The sequence below is a fragment of the Betta splendens genome, chromosome 3 (assembly GCF_900634795.4).
Source record: "Betta splendens chromosome 3, fBetSpl5.4, whole genome shotgun sequence".
In the NCBI taxonomy this organism is placed as follows: Eukaryota; Metazoa; Chordata; class Actinopteri; order Anabantiformes; family Osphronemidae; genus Betta; species Betta splendens.
Window position 1 is genome coordinate 2,829,733 of NC_040883.2, and position 17,500 is coordinate 2,847,232.

A 17,500-nucleotide genomic window follows, 5' to 3' on the forward strand; every position below is an offset into this window, starting at 1 on the left:
TCTTCTCGCTTTCCGTCGGTCTCTTTCATGTCCCTCTAAAGTGGAGGATAATAACTGCACTTAACGAGGGGGCTTCAATTAATATTTCCTTTTAACTGGTGTGATGAGATTTTAGAATGCCTTCTATTAGAAGAAGGAAGTTTGTTTTTAGTAGGTCACATATTTGTAAATTTCTTTAATAGTGTGAATTTAGAATTTCCATCCTTTCTGTGATTTTTTTTTTTCCTTTGTTTTGTATTGAAATCCTCGAAATCCAACTCGACGTCTCTGATTGTTTTTGCAGATCTACTGTCGTTTACCCAGTGAGGCATAAACCTGTTAATCACATAGCTTGTTCTACATGGAACTGTATTTCTGTTAACAATATGCTAGAAGTTGTGCCTGTCAGGTCGGTTCTGGCTCCATAGCACCTGCCGAAACCAGAAAACTTGGCCTCATACATTATGCAAATTAGGCAGTTTGGGTGTATCTGAATTTAGAACAGAGTGAGCACCTTTGTCTAAAGGTCACCATTTATTCAGAAGACAAGGAGTTCCAGCTGTGTGTGTGTGTGTGTGTGTGTGTGTGTGTGTGTGTGTGTGTGTGTGTGTGTGTGTGTGTGTGTGTGTGTGTGTGTGTGTGTGTGTGTGTGTGTGTGTGTGTGTGTGTGTGTGTGTGTGTGTGTGTGTGTGTGTGTGTGTGTGTGTGTGTGTGTCAAGACGTTTTTGCATGTGTGTGTACACAAAGCTTCGCTGTGACAGCGAATAAAAAGCTCATTTATCACAACGCGCTCCGGAACCTTCCAGGGGTCAAGCCGCCGTTCGCGTTGCCGCTAATGAAGAAAGCGGCGCAGCCAATGGGAGCGTCCTCCAAGTGAGGTGGCCCCGGGCGCCGGCCAATCGGACGCGAGAGGCTCGGCAGAGCGGCAGGCAGAATTGATGAGAGGAGTAAGTCTTAGTGAAGGATCCCTGTAAGCTGCCTGAGATAACACAATGCCCAAGCTGAGAAACACTTAGCTCCATGGAAATGCAATAAAGCCTGAACCATATCTCACCGCCGGCCGATCCGCGATAGCGCTGCCGCGGCGGCGTATGGAAAGCAGCCCATTGAAATGCAGCGTGAAAGGCAGCACCTCAGCGCTCGACATGTAGATGAGTGGAAATGGGATGATGTGTGAACACAGGCAGGCTGCAGGAGCGCTGGTGAACTGCGCTATTCTTTAAAGGCGACAAAGAGCGAGCAAATTTGTTAAAGAGCTGGTCTGTGGCTGCACAGCAGAATACACACAGCTCGACTCCTCACTTCAACCTGAGGCCACATCAGTTTCCACCTCAGCCGCGCTTCAGCAGCCACTGGATGCAGGTACACACCTTTAGTCATTCATGATTCTGTGATGATGATGATGATGATGATGATGATGATGGGTGTTGAGGCTTGTAGTTAAACATGCAAAGGCGTCTGGACTCCAGCTGTTCCCAGGCAGCGCTGAGTAATTGACCTTCACATTAAAGCATCAGGTGTGCAAAGATATGATTGATGCTGGCTGTTTTCGGCCTTGACCTTTTATCAGAGCGCTTCATTACATGCGAGATGCTGCTCGTCCGACTCACGGGAGGGAAGCAACTTTCCAAGGACTTGTGAAGTGTGTCAGAGCAGGAGGGCGCCAATCAGCTCGGCCTCGTTTCACAACAGCGTCGCAGACGATGGCTTTGCTTCAGACTTGGACGCCTCCCATCTCCGTTTCATTTCTTCCTTCACATGTTTGAATCTGTCTGATGCTGTTTTTACATGTTACACATATTTAGCCTAAAACATGGAGAGCAACCATTCTTCCATCTCGACTACAGAACAGAGGAAATGAAATAGTTGTTTGTATCTTGCATCAGACACAGACTCTCACTTAAGCGAATGGGCCTTTTCTTTTAAGGCATTTGACAATGACAGCTTTTCACCATCTCTATTCTGTGATGTTGACGTTTTAAACGGGAGGAAAAAAACTCAGCCTCAGCGTCTGAAGATGCGGACGGAGTCCAGAGGTGCTGTGATGATGAAGACGCGTTCATCCAACACATCACTTCCACTGCTCAGTTCTGGCTCCTCTTTCCACTGGTGCTCTTTCTCTTTGGTCCCGATCAGGAGCTCAGGCTTTCGTGGTCCATTTGCTGTGACGTGGCCTACTTTAACTTCCCATGAGAGCAAATGTTTGTTTGGCTTCAGATTCACACAGATTCCGCGGTTACCAAATGACCAGTGCAACAAAACATTGGAGAATTTAGGGTTTTTTAGGGAGCGTGGACAGTTGTTTCCTACCGAAAGATCAAAGGAAGATGAAGTTTCTCAGATACATGTTTAAAGGTAAAAAACAACCATCAGAACCATTATTGGACCTGATGCACACCGGCCTGTTGGCCATAGATGTAAACGTCGGCCACTGGATGGGGACTGACGTTAAAGGAACCACACAGCTGGTCATTAACAGCTAATGCTTATCCTCCTTGTTTTCGGCATACGACTGTCTGATTCTGCTCCGTAGCACTTGGCGCTAATTGTGAGAGTCTGAGAACGTCGGGCTAAGCAGGAGCAAGAAAACCTCACTTCAACGGCTAAACCTCATGTCATTGTCTCAGTCTGGAAAACGGGAGAAAGTTTGAAGGTCCCAAAGTGGATTAAAGCCTCTCAATTGATCATATGGTTTGAGGCTCATTTTCCTGCTGCTTAAATATAGTTAATATTCTTACGCACCTACAGTATGTCACACATTTAGTATGAGAACATAAGGAAAGTGAAGTAAATGTAGTCAAGAGCACTTCAAAACCTGAAATGACTAATAGTAGATAATTGATGTGGCCTTAATGCATGAATGTGAAGAATTTTGGAGGAACATCAATGACTTCAGTGACGCTCAGCCTTTCTCATCATCCAGTAAATGTAGGTAATTATAAACGTTCAGTACTTGACTCTCTAGTAGGTGGAGGTATGGGGCAGAACATTTCCATCTCTCACGTTTTCACAGCTGTAAACACCTGGAGCTGCCATCGTTAGGGATTCAACTTTCACCTTGAATTCTTGCATCTGCTCCAGGTTTTCCATGGGAGCAGATGGTATCGGTATCGTCCGTCAGGACGATATGGAATTTTGCATTCTTGATGCAGATGTTTGCCGTGAAGCTTCGTCCGTCTCGCCTCACAGGTCCTTTCGGGAATTCCCTCAAAAGGCACAGATCTCAGCAGGAGGCCACAAAACAACCTGAGAAACGATGTGAAATAATAAAGACTAGTTTCTAACGGTCCTGTGGCAGAGGTTAGGCCACATTCTTGTTTTCCACTGCTGCCAAGAAGAATTTGTTTTGATGCCTGTGACTTAATTAGTTAGTTTATCAGCAGAATGTTACAGAAACCATGCTAGATAAGAGCAGGCCAATAAACACAGGTTGCGTTTGGTGATTTGCAGGCAGCGGGATTTGTGCCATTAGACTTTAGAACCAGTTTGGGTTTGATCAAAAACCTGCAGGCTGATGTTCATCGAGGCCCAGAGCTGGGTTATTTTAGGTGCTTCATCGACAGACACTCATGTTGCTGCCTTCTGGTAATTAGGGATTTGAGGAAGTGTGTGTGTGTGTGTGTGTGTGTGTGTGTGTGTGTGTGTGTGTGTGTGTGTGTGTGTGTGTGTGTGTGTGTGTGTGTGTGTGTGTGTGTGTGTGTGTGTGTGTGTGTGTGTGTGTGTGTGTGTGTGTGTGTGTGTGTGTGTGTGTGTGTGTGTGTGTGTGTGTGTGTGTGAGGTGTAGTTCCATCCAGTGGAGGCTGACAGGAAGGTAAAACACAGCTGACTGAGAAGCCGTGTCCTTTGATGTGACTCGCAGCATTTTCCTGTTTTCTCTCGACACCTTTTGTGTGTGTGTGTGCGTGTGTGTGTGTGTTTATTTTGCTTTTTTCTTTGTGCGCCCCTTAAATTTAAAGCTCATGTCTGAGTCTGATGACATTTCTCCACCATGAACTCCTTCGTGCTCTGTACGTGTGGAAGTCTGCAAACATTTGCACATTCTCTGAAACTTTTAAATTACAGTTTGTTTTACCACAGACGCACACATCGCCTCTATTCTGTCTACATCCAAGTGTGGAGACCCGTGGGCAAAGCTAAAAAACACAGTCTGGTCTGTAAAGGTCCCAGGAAGCTTGAGGATGAGGCTTAGGTTAGTGGCAGCAGCAGTGTTTGTTCCTTCATTGAAGGGGACTCCTTCTGCTCCAGGCCTTTGCTTTTGTGATTGATTTCTGGGACCCCTCGCTGTGAGCGCAGCGCTCCAGGCCGTCGCCCGCTGCGCCGGTTCACTCTCGCTGTAACAGCATTCCCCCATTCACACGCGACCCTCCTGATGGTTCTTCCCATGCGGTGCCGAGGCAGCAGGACCCGCGGGACCGACCCGGACACCTGGCGCAGGTATCAGCGACGGTAGGAACCACCCGGCTCCAGGACGCGCGCCGTCTGTTCCAGCGTCGCGATCCTGCATGTGTCACACGTGTAAACGCCCCCTCCCTCCACTGGCTGTTGGATTTAATCTGAAACAGTCATTGTTCAGGAGCCTTGATGGAGTTTACGTTTTGAAATCCAGCAGCGTTTTCTCTTTGATTCTGCTTTTGCTAAAGTTTGAGCTCTTTCCTCCTTTTAAAGTGGCGTTGGCCTTCACGTCTGTGTCAGAGTGGAGGAGGAAGGTACTCGCCATTGTTTATACACCTGAGAGGAGTCCTTCACCAGACTCCAGTCACCGGCTGCAGTGAAGGACCAGTGTTTCCTCTGGGCAGAGAATCGCTGGGCTTCATTCAGTCAGTCACACTGAACACAGGGGACCTGCTGTGCAAATTCAAGGCACAGTCTCTCTCTCTCTATCTCTCTCGTTGTCTTTGCAAACCTCTGGATAATCCTCACAGCCTCAGCCTCTCTTACTGGCATCTTGCTCAAACTCTCCAGAGAGCTGGTGAGAGAGCGAGAGCGGATCCAGAACCTGATGGTTTTCAGCTGTGGAAATGCAGAGTCTGGTGTTCACAGTATGTGCTCAGCATCCAAATCCATTCTTGAACTGATTATTGTTATAAAGCAGGAGGTCTGAAGTTATGGCTTCAGCTGTGATGCTGGTGATTGTAGCTGCGCTGAAATCAGATCAATTTGTTTATATGGCATTTATTACAGGTTACAGCTGTAATAAATTGCAGGGCTCGATTCACATTCATACTAATATGTTTTTTTAGTAGTCACTGATTTATTCTTTCTTAGTTTTGAAGTGTGATATAATCAGATCTGATGCATGAAATATTTAGCTGTTACTTTAATTATGAACGACTGATGTTTTTTTCTGGTTCAATAAATCCCTTTCGTCATTTCATGAGTTTTTGGAATATCTTGTGAATTCAAGCCTTTATTTGCTCTTCGGAGTTAATTTTGTTAATATTTTTATTCATTAATTAGTTTTAGCCGCCTGGTTTCCTAAGTGAGACGCAGGATGTTTACGCCTGCAGTGCCTTCATCCTCGAACACAGGAAGGAGCAGATGCTCAAACTCTCCTGGTAAAAGTCGCAGTTAAGTCACTGAAGCCTTGTAGTTGATGGAGAACTTCTGCTTTTTAAAGGGCCTTCGTTACTTAATTACTTCATGAGTAAAACGTGTGGAAAGTTGTAAGGAGCAAACATGACAGTAAATACATCTTCTCATTTCTATTGATCTGCCGTTTTTTTTCAGTACCTACTGCTCCAACTGTGTCGTCTCACGTTCAGCCAATATCCAATAAGATGTTTAATTAAGTCATTAAATCAACCATGGTTCAATTATCTGAAGGCTGAAATCATCCATCTCTTTCCTCTTTTAATCAGTCTCCTTAAATTCGAGGTGGTGAAGCGATGCTTTGGCTGCTATGGACTCAGCGTCTGCTGGATTCGCCATTTCCTGTCTCTCAGTGTAAACATGATTGACGCCAGGCGTTGCCTCAGCCTCCACTCTGCTGTCAGGATATCGAGCGGTCGGTGGGAAATAGCGGATGTGACTAATAAAATATTAAAATGCAGCGCCCAGTGTTTGACCCCATGACCCCTGGTGACATTAGCTGCTGAAGCCAGACTTTTATCACCTCTGTGGACGACAGCACCGCCGGCTCTTTTTCTTCCTGTTGCATCATTTCAACCGGTCATCGCTCTACACGTATGAGACTAGACGTGTCCCAGCACCACTCTTACAGGAGCCCAGTGTGTTTATGCATTGGAGGGGGTGAATGAATGAAGCCGCTTCGGCACGAGTCAGGCATCCTGGAAACCTCATCCTCTTTATGAATAATAAAACAAGTATCGTAAAAGCCAGCCCCGCTCTCTCTCTCTCCCTCTCTCTCTCTCTCACTCACCCTCTGCCAGCCGGCCTGGACGCCTGCTGATTATATATTTATTATATGTCTTTATGGGAGTGTGTTGCTTGTAGAGGGCAGGTGATGCCAGCGTCCTGCTAACAATGCTGCGTCTCTGTCAGGCTGGAATGTGGAGGTGCAGCCGTCAGGGACTTGGACTAATTGAGTTTTTTTGTGCTCCATCTGCACGAGCTTTGAAGTGATGCTGGTGTGGCTCTCAATGAAATCTGTTGGTTTAAGATAAAAAAAAAAGTCTGAATAAGACAAAGGAGCCTCAGTGGCTCCATTCATCTTCTCTGTTGCTGTTTTGAGCACATTAAGCCACAAGCGTTGAGAGTGAAAGCTGGAATCATGGCCCGACTTGTCGACATGATAAAACTGCATGTGGTGTTTGACTCTGGTTCAGGCCGAGGGACGGAGACAAAGAGGAGAAGAGAAAAGGAGCGATGGGATCGTGCAGCTGGACTGACCTTTGAGAACAAAGACAAATGGGTGTGGAGGAACAGTGAAAGGTGTGTTTAGAGCGCAGGAGACCCCCCCCCCCCCCCCCGTCAGGTTACGGAGTGTGAGGCTGATCTGGAGGAGTGATAAAACCTGAGAATGTCAGTTTGTCTGAGCATCTTCGCTTTCTGGCCTTATTGCAGCGCTGCAGTGACTTCATGACGTTTGTCATGACGGTGAGGATGAGGATTCTCCTTCCTCCTCTTTGTGTCTGCCTCCAGCCTCTGTTTGACAGCCTCTTCTCTTGTCAGGCTAATTGTTGGTTTTCATCACTGACACGTTCCGTCTCCAGCTGTGCGCGGCGCACGCGGCGGTTCTGATCCGCGCGCGGGGCGTTGTCGCTGTGTGTGTGCCTTGATCTCCGTTGTGTCTTCGCCGGCGTGTTGTGCGCTCGCTTCACGCCCTCGAGCGCTCTTTGTGCGTGGAAGGTGTGCGGCTCCTGGGTGGGAGGTCTTAGAGCGGGCGCCGCACCTCAGGCTCCGACACGGCTGTCATTTGAGCGTGAGGCTCATGCCTCTAGTAGGTTATTATTCATCACATAGTTTCAGTTCTCGAACACAGAAAAAATAAAAGGGTTGAATTATTGCATTACATTATTGCTTATTTATCAGCGCTGAGCTCAACTCCCACAGAAATCTCTATTCAAGGCTAAAAACTCAGCATTGGGGTTAGGGACCAGGCACAGGTGATCTCTGTTAATAACTAGTCTGCATCTCCAGTTCTCTGCCTCACAGGCTGTCGAATCGAGAGTAAAATGAGTTTCACTTTGCTTCAGTTCAGTTCCTGAACTAAACTTACATCTTCAGCTGCAGTTTGAACCGATAATAATTGTTAGTGTTGTGTTAAACTATTATGAATCTGTGTCTGTATCGTCCCCATCTCCACTATCGTTTGTACTCTATTAGTGCTGCTCAGTCGGTGGAGGAGCCTAATGATGGCTTACTCCCAGTAGAAATCACTCTGCTTCTGGCTCTTGGAACCTCCCATCCATCACTGATCGTAACGAATGAGCTGCCAGTGCCCAGCATCCACTCATTACAGTATCCAGGAGGCCGTCCCTCCCCCATTCTCCTCCTCCCAGCCCTCACACTCCTCCCCCGGCGAGAACGCGAGCCCTCATTAATGGTGACAGGTGAGTGCCCCCCACAGGGACGTCACCAGTCAGACTGGAGGAATGGATGAGGATTTCACTGAAGGCAACGGGGAGATGAACACATGGCGGGTCTGCGTTGTTTAATCCGACACTGTGCAAAATAAACTGTCCCTGGTGGAGGGCCATTATGGGGCTCTGATGCTTTAGGGAGGGGGGAGGAGGGGGGAGGGAGGGACAACAGCACTGATGGAATGAAGGCTCGGGGACAGCAGTGGTGTCTGTAGGGCTTCACAGCAGGTCAGTGGTTCTAATAAAGCCTCAGCCTCTGAGCAAAACCAGGGTGTGATTCTGCTGATGAGGCTCCAGCTGACGAACGAGAGCCCGGCCTTGTTTTAGATTCTGACTCATTCATGGAGATGTTTTCACTTTCAGCCGCATGCGTGCGTTCACTGAGCCCTTGCTGTCAGCAGCGCCTGTGTTCATACCGATCTGCCCAAACGGGGAATTAATTACAATTTCCATCCACTTCCACAGAGAACAGTAATGTTCTGTGGCGTTGACGGCAGATCGTGTCCTGGTGCGGTGAAAACGCGGCGGCGGCGGCGCGACACACGGGCCGCGTCCCATTCTGTTTTTAGCCCTGAGCTCCTGACTGAAGGAGGCCGCCTGCGCGGTGTGTGCGTATGCGGCACCACCCGCTGGCGTCTCCCGCCCACGGTGCCGGTTTAATTACCTGTTTGATGAGACAGAGGGGAAAATGTCAGCGCGTGCGTTTCTGCAGGGACTTTCTACTCCCCGCTGCTGCTCAGGTTGAATCTGCTGGGTTTTAAACAGAATTGGAGGTTTGAGCCTTGAAGAGCTTTGTAAAAGCAGTGTGGTTTCTGTCCATCGTCTCAGCTGTGCAGACGTATGGATCAGTTTGATCCTGGATTTATGTTGGTCACATGTTTGCCATAATGTATGAAAGTACGTGTCCAGGAGTCCAAATACGTATGTGTTTATTTATCTTCAGCTTTAAATAAAGGACCAGGCAAAGCGGACTTTGAACTCTTTCCGTCCTCCTCCGTGAACCAGCGGGTTCAGCTGGCGTCGCGCTGAGGCTTCGAGGTGAACAACTGCAGCTGGAGCCTCGGTCGTAAATTAGACTCTTCTTCTGTCTTTAACTCCTCCAGAGAATATATAAAGTTCTGCTGAAGCTCCACCTTCGTCACATAGTCCAGTTTGAGCCGACGGCAGGTTGGTCCTTCACCGGTTCACGTCAGGTGATCCAGCGAGGCTGCGGCAGGTCGACCTGTAACCGAGGACATAAAGATGCAGATGTGAGCGTCGTCTTTGTTCCGCTCCAGCGTCGCCTCGTGCACCGTCACATCCAGCCTGGTGCTCACACATGCTTCGCAGATGCTGGAAGCTGCTCTGCGCGATGTGCTGGAATGGGAGCAGGTTCCTGTCATACCTGGAGGCGACTACAAAGGCCTCCTCCTGCTGCTGACTGTGCACATCACCAGCAGAGCCCTCACACACAGCGCTGCCGACCTCCCCTCACACACATTCCACACCAAAGCCTGCATTTCCCACCACAAAGCTCCTGTACAGCAATTTTGCTCACGTCTTAACACTGCAGCGTAATATGAAGTAGTTTTAATCTGATGATTGCATTATAATAATTACTGGTCGGGGAAGCCTTGAAATACTCTGTGAAACGAGGAACCCTGCATTACTGTCAGCAAATTGAATATAAATATTAAAGTCTGTAGCATGTGCAGCTTTACAATATGAAGCACTGAAGTATTAAAGCTTGAACCTCAGGCTGTCGTCACTACTGTAATATGGAAGTTCGCCAGAATCTGTGCTACATTATGCATAAAAAGTATTATATTTTAAAAACACTGACGGTGTTTATGTATAAAACATAATGTGACACTAGAACATTAAATCAAAAGGAACCCGTTTCTTTATCACAAAGCTGGAATCTAAACCGATGAGTGTGAAGCTTTCGTCTGCTGTGATTCTGAACTGTTTAGCATTCATGCGTTTTTACAGCGAGGCGCTCGTTCACACAGGACATCTGTGTATGCATAAATGTATATCTGCCTGGTTTCTGCATGCGGCACCAGACACTGTGACGCCGCTGAGGCCGCCAGCTGCCGTCTGTGTCCTGGGGAGCGTCTGTGGAGCGTCTGGGCTGGACCGGCCGCCGCGGCCCGGATTAGAGGATCAGCGCCGGTGTCGGACCAGCGCCGGCTTAGCGGTGTAATCTGCCTGCACTGGACTCTGTCTAAACACCCACATCTGCCGCTTTGCTGCAGACCTCTGGCCTCCGCTGCTGTAATGAGGCTGGTAATTGAGCGTGTGACCGTAACCACACCCGTGCCTGCCAATCACCGAGCTCGGGGGGGGGGCGTGTTGCATAATATGTCATACATTTTAGATGCGGGCGCTGCCATTTATCCTGGCGTGGAGCTAATGAGGTGCGGAGCTCGTGACGCTGCCATCGATGGAGCTGCAGCAGCGCTGACGGGAGCCGCGTCAGTCACCGGACGGGATGTGATGGTGGCAGGTGTCGGTTCTGGTGCTGCAGCGGTTCGTGGCAGGTCGCGGCGTGTTACGGCTCCACGGAGCCGCAGTGAATGACACAGGTGATTAGCAGCCTGCAGAGACGCCGAGAGCCGTCTGACAGCGGAGCAGCTGGGACTCTCCGCTGTCAGACCCACGGATGGAGGAGCCGGTGGAGCGGCTGACGCTCAGACTGAAACCTCCCGTCAGTCGTTGCAAAGCTTCCATCGTATCGGGTTCATTATTTATCTTCTGGAATGTGAATGCATTTTTTTGAATTACTTTTGAACTCAGCCTTCACCTCCAGCAGAACCAGGGCCCAGAACCTGCTGTCACCTCAACTAAAGCCACGGATGGAAGGTTTGCTCTCGCTGCTCCTCAAGTATTGGTCATAATTGGAGGAGCAGTCCGTGGGAGCTGTCTTTGGCCCACTGTGACCACCTCCAGGGACTTTGGCTGCTCTTTTAGTTCCCTCTGCGGTTTGACTGCAGGCTGAGCTGCTGCTGAAGCGCTGGACCGAGCCTCTCGGGCCGAGCAGCGCCGCCATCACCCTGCCTGTTAGTGAGTGGCTTATTACACGGAGCTGACAGGTCTGAGTGGAGGCCAAGGATACGACAGTGATGCACTGTGGGAAGGATTAGCACTGATAACTGTGACACAGACAGGAGATTGAGTTGAAGGTGTCTTTGGGACCTGGATCATAGTGAAACCAGAGAGTTGTGTTAAAAGGCTTTGTTTTGTGGCCAACCGCCCGATTTGGAGGTCGGTGTTTGTGTAGAGGTCGGTATGTGTCACACAAAGTGCTTTAATAAGCTCCCTGTTCTGTGGAAACACGTGGTTCTCAGACGGCGGTCTTTCTTTGCAGACTCTGAACTTCTCTAAATGATTGCTCTCTTTTTTTTTTCATCCAGTGTTTGTTGTTTTCGCAGCACAACCGCTCCTACCGTGTGAGGAGGGCTGCTTCTCCCGTTGCCACGGAGATGGTTGCTGGGGTAACGCGCATTTGACAGCTGTTATTACTTGGGGTTCCCGTTGCTGCTGAACTGGGAGCGGCCTCGGTGGAAACAAGGTGCTCCCGTTGGCAGGCCTCAGATCAGTGCTAGATGCAGGATGTGCAGAGGATCCTGGTGGTCAGCACTGACTGGAGGAGGCCTGCGCCGCAGACCCTGCACACCCACCTCCCACCGAAGCCCCTCCACGTGTGAATGACCACACGGCGCTGCAAAGTGCAGAGCATTTAAAGCGTGCGATGGCTCTTTGTGGCTCTGTCACCGACTAATGAGGGTTCCCTCGTGATTTACGTGTCCAAGGTCATTTTTCTAGTGGCAGCGAGGCCGGCGGCGCCCGACGAGTCCACCGCTCCCGTTCAGCCGTCACACTGCTTTATGTCGGCTCCTAACAGGCCCATAAATCACAGCTGTGGCCATTATGGCCTCAGGTTCTGCACAAAATGCCCGAACACGCAGCGTCTCAGAGTTATTGTCCGACTGCATAATACTAGAAATCGCTTTTAATTTTTCACTCTGCTCATTTGAATAGAAGCTGGAAACCTGCCGCGTCCTTGTCCTTTGCTTCGTACAGATTCTGGCCGTTGACCATCGTTCCAGCAGCCTCTTCACACGTGTCCGTCCTTTTATTTCCCTCTTTCAAGGCTTCACGTTGCTCATGAGACCAGAAGCCGTCGAGGCTCTAATCACGGCTCTGATTCAATTAGGCTGAGATTTAGGGGAACAGAGGAGTGGATCGGCTGGGAATTAAGGAGCGGGGGAATGAGCAGCGAATCCCTCTTTGTTGAACACTGTAATATCTTGGACTATATCCATACGTATTATTCCCGCCCCTGCTGTAAAATGTGCCATTTATTTCCCATCAGCAGCCACTGACACATATTAATGGTTCTCTCTCTATACGTCTGTAGAGCAAATCTGTATCTTATCAGTCTCCGAATGCTGCAAATGAAATCAATTAGTCGTTAATGACGTCTCCAGTGAGCTCCCACAGCCAAAAGCCACATTAGAGCCCATACAGTGAATACACCAGAGTCCTCATTAAACACTAAAGACTTCATCCGCTGTGTGTTTGCGCAGGTTAGGCGTCCACACAGCAGCGCGTGCATTTGTAAGTGGGAAAGAGAAAGATGTAAACAGCGACGAGCAGCGTCCCCTTCAGCCTGCGATCGCTCCAATTATAAGGAACCCATTAGAAGCAAGCAGAGGTTTATCACAACGCGCCTCATCTACACTGAGACCAGCGCTCGGCTTCAGGCTCCTACGTCCCTGAGGACAAGACAAGTGTCTCTATCCCCTCGTGTGTCGTTAACCTGGAGCTGCTTACTCTGGTTTGAAGCTGGGATCCACACTTACAACAAACACTGATTATGAACAGGTGTTGGTGATTAACCCTGTATTTCTTGGCAAAGTGTAAGTTTAATGGCGCTGCGTTGTTCCTATTTAAGTCACGATCGTTGATCAGGACGGAGCCTCGCGAGCCTCGTTTACGCTTGATTTACAGCGGCGGCCTGGCTTTTTATTTCCTCCCTCCCTCCTTTTATAGTTTTCACAAATGATGTCATGGAACCTCTGTCACGTCCTCGTTAATATTCAACCCGACGAGCGCTGTGTGGAGCAGGAAGCAGCTCGGAGGCGTGGGATGAAGGGCCACGTTCAGACTGGCGGGTGGAGCCGTTTGAACCCAAACAGCGCAGTCGCGGGTCCGTGCGGGTCCGAGGGGGTCCGAGGGGGTCCGAGGGGGTCCGTGCAGCTCCGAGGAGGTCAGAGTGGGTCCAAGGGGCTCCGAAGGGGGTCCGAGCGGGTCTAAGGGGCCCCGAAGGGCTCTGAGGGGGTCCGTGCGGGTCAGAGCGGGTCCGAGAGGGACCGTGCGGGTCAGAGTGGGTCCAAAGGGCTCCGAAGGGGGTCCGAGCCGGTCCGAGCGGGTCCGAGTGGGTCCAAACGGGTCCGAGCGGGCCGGCGCTGGTCTCCTCACGCTTTATTTCCTCCCACGGACGCGTGAGCAGGCCTCGGTAAGTGCTGTCCTGCTGGGCTCCTCCTTCACTTCATCAGCTTCTGTAGCAACTTGAAGGGACTTATTTCCGTCCGCGGCGCCGTCTGTTCCCTCGAACGACTGACAGCCTGTGTCCCTTTGACGGGATTTAGGGATTGATGTTGTTTATCAGGAGCTAATTTGGACTCATCAAAGAGCGACTGTGATGTATTTGTGTACGTGCTACTGCTTATCTGCTCTTCTTTCCAGCTGTGACGTTAAGTGGCTCTACCGGGTCTCCTGCTCGTATCTTACACAGATTTAAAAGGTTGCTGTCATTTGAAGTGTGAAGCTGAAGCCGCCGGACGGTGTTTAAGCCTCATGTCTGAAACAGACAAATCGTGTCTGGACCTCGTCCGGCTCTTGTAACGAACTGATTCCTCTCCTCTGAACCTTGATGAAGAGAGGAAGTAAAAGTAAAACAGAAAACGAAAGAGGAAACTGGCAGAAAAAATCCATAATTGATAGAAGAAGTGGGAGGTGGAGGGAGATCACCTTGATCTCCCACCTGCTGCCTTTAATGCGACGCTGATGCCTGTCAGCGAGGAGCAGGGAGAGGCACATTTATTTATATAGCGCGTCATTTCAAATGATCTCAACACAGTTAATGCGGTACTGACGCGTTTTCTGAGCTGGATCACATCGCGCTGATATTTCTAAAATAGATTTATATTTCTATTGTATTTATATTTATGTTTCATATATTAAGTGAAGATCGACCCATGGTTGAATTCCAGCTGTTTTTTCTGGATGACTGCGTTCGTTGACGGCCTGTCCAGAGCTGTAGGAGCCGCGTGAAGCTGATTTCCCACAGTAGTCGTCACAGCGGGGGGCCTCTGTGTTGCGTTTCTGCAGACAACGCTGACACCACAGCTAATTTTATTAGCGGTACCTGTGCCTGGAAGGAGTGTGATCTCTCCCCCGTCTCCCACATCCTCCCACCCTCAGCCGCGTCTGTGTGCGTCTCGTTTCCACCTCTTTCTACTCTCTCTCCCGCCCCTGATTGGTTTTTGCTTGGATTTCTCTTCAATTTAGCTCCGCTTGGGGTTCGGCGTCTGTGTCTATGTGATCTTGCACATAAATGAAGCCCCGGCAGACGTCCCATCCTCCACGTTCTGGCTGCCTGTCTGGGACCCCTGGCAGAGCCTGTAGAGGGTTGAGGCTGCGAAGCAGCTCAAAGATGAGAGTGTGCAGCGTGAGTGTGTGTGAGGCCAAGCTGGGGGTCACACACACACACACACACACATCCATGAGGACCGTACAAATGGGTAGCGGCAGTCAGATTAATCCCTGCTTTCCCTTTGTCTCTGTGTTTCTTCCCATTTCCTCCCCCGTCTCATCATCTCTCGCGCGTCCTCTATAAGTCGTATGTGATCTCTTCAGTGAAGGGAACGGCAGGCTTTTATCTCACGCTGCTTCCACTTTCCATTTCCTCATGCCACTCTCTTGCTGACATTCAGCCCTCCTCATGCTTCTCCATGCAAATGTAATGTCTCCCCTTGCTGGGAGGGAGGCGTCCTTTGCGCTGCGTGGATGAAATAATGGACAGCATGACTTCCTTTCATTCTCTCTCCCTCGCTCCCTCGCTCGCCCGCTCACTCGCGGTGTCACATGTGACCGGCGCTCCTGCTCGGACGTTCTGGGCTCAGTGGATGGAGGCGGCAGGGAGCCGGGTCTCTCATGTGGAACCGCCTCGGGGAAACTGATTTCATTTCCTGGAACGAGGGGCTTTGACACTGCTGCTCCCGCCGTCCAACCATCATCCATCAACTCGCTTTTATCTTCATTTCTCCCGGTGTCTCTCGCATTTTAAATTCCTCTCCTACAAATTAAACGCGCTTCCTGCTTTTTTACAGATATCGGTCGACATGAAGTGTTAAATTCACCAATTACCACATGGTCCTGCCTTAATTATTTATTCATTCGTTCAAAGACAAATAAGATGAGCCAGAGTCAAGTCATGCTTATACAGTCATTTTGGGTGTTGGACTTGGGGGAAGTAGACTTCTTAGTGTTTAAACTGTCTGTCTTTGTTGACGGACTGGAGGTCTTACAGCAGTGGAGTCGTTGTGTCCAATTTCAGGAGCTCGTGTGCTGCTCCGTCGTCCCCCGGTCCCTCAGAGACCATTCATACTCCACCAGTCGCTTCTGCCGGCGCTGACGCCAGCTCGAGATGCTGAACGCTTTGCTTCGGAGCAACCGTTGGCGTCATGACGCGTGGGCAGCACCTGAATGCTGAATGCGGTTCCTTCTAACAGTCGTCAGACGCTGCGTGCGCTGTGTGGATGCTCTTGGGGTGTGGAGGGAATAATACTGCCAGGGAGGCTTTTTAATAAATCCTCAGTATGTCCACAGTGCCTCGTCTCTATGGTAACGTAGGCTCGCATTGTGTATTTGTGCGTCTGCATGGTGAGCTCCTGCTTTGTCTTCTGTGTATGTTCTTGTACTAGAGTTTAAGGATCATCTCCATTTAGTCATTTGGAATTTTCCGTTTATTTGATCTATTTTCTGATCATAGTTTCCTCTTTAGACAACAATCGAGTGTCCTGATACTGTATTAATCCACACATATACAGTAGTAACAGTATCGACTCTGCAACCGTTAGGAAAAAGCTGCTTACACATTCACTATTGTTGTGTTGACCAGTCTGTAATGATTTGTCTTGTATTTATCCCTCATGTGGTGGGAACACGTGCAAAGCATTTCTATGAAGACCAGGTTTTTGTGCGTGCGTGCGTGCGTGCGTGCGTGCGTGAGACTATGAAATAAAGATATTACTCACCTGCTTCACCAGTAAAGAGCAGTGTATGTGAAACCCTTGTGTTGTTGGTGATGACCTCTTCAAAGGGATTTGGCTTTAATTAGGTTTTTGTTATCAATCCTTAAGTCTAAGATTTTAGGATTTCCAGCTAAAGAAATGCTTTAATTCAGAACAGGCTAATGGCTAATGCCATTAGAAGCCAATTAGCTCTGACGAGGACGAACCTGAGGTTTAATTTAAAGGAATTAGTGTTTGATGAGAAGTAGCTGGTGCAGTACACGTATGCGTACATGAAAGTCACACAGGGATAATAAGGTTTTATTGCATCTCAGACACAGTGCAAACTGCACACGCTGTGAACTAATAGATTATATTTACAGTATGTTCAATAAGTCCCAGTCTGGAATTATTTATTTAACTCCAATAATTAAAGGGAAAGTCTCTGGATGCTGAGTGTAAACACTGTGTTCACACAAAGAAGCCTCTCCAGAAATAAACATTGTTTTATTTCTGAGGGAGTGACACAAAAGCTGTACATCTGAGGCGTCTGCTATAAAAATGGCTCCAAAAATAGAAAATGAGCGTGAAATCGCGAATCAATGCCCACCTGAGATCTTAGAATAAATATTTCCATTTAGTCTCTGAAATGTACAAAGACTCTCATTGTCCAATCAAAGAAAACTGCGCCTCAGAGTTTTGCTGCGACAATGTGTGGCCTTAAAACATTTTCAAAAGAAGCTATTCTTAGCTTTGACGCGCTGCCAGACTCCTAGATGTTATCAGACTCAGTAAATGTGCTGCAACCAGTTAAACACAGACGCGACTGCGTGTGTTGCTCTGTTTTTACCCTTCTTTTCACCTCAGCTGACAGCGTTCTTGCCAAAATAAGGGTGTGACTGGATTTTATTTAAATCAGCACAGGAACAGGATGAAGGATTAAAAAGGATGCTGCGTGCAAATGATTTACCTCCATGTAATAATTCACAATCATTTACTCAGTCATCTCATTCCTCTACTGTATCAAGTAAAATACTGATTTATTTGTGTCCTGAGACCAGACGTCAACCTGCAAAGACTCTTCTAAATATTATTCCAGCAGGATGTGACATCTTCACAGACATGACACATCCATTAAAGACATGTGTGACATCTTCACAGCGCTGATGAGCAGGCTTCAGCAGGACACGCTCGGCT

The 17,500-nt window shown here is 48.7% G+C and overlaps 1 protein-coding gene across 2 annotated transcripts in view; it reads left to right on the top strand.

The window, feature by feature from the left end:
- nav2a (neuron navigator 2a) overlaps nt 1-17,500 on the top strand; it is a 101,047-nt gene that overhangs the window by 9,569 nt on the left and 73,978 nt on the right. Inside the window, exon 1 of one of the 2 annotated variants that reach the window (XM_055507489.1) lies at nt 15,762-15,914. The exons of the other annotated variant lie outside the window; for it this stretch is intronic. Coding sequence (XP_055363464.1) covers nt 15,777-15,914 — 138 coding nt within the window. The 5' untranslated portion in view covers nt 15,762-15,776. Of the gene's footprint in view, nt 1-15,761; nt 15,915-17,500 lie in introns of those variants that run through there. 2 annotated transcript variants of the gene reach the window in all.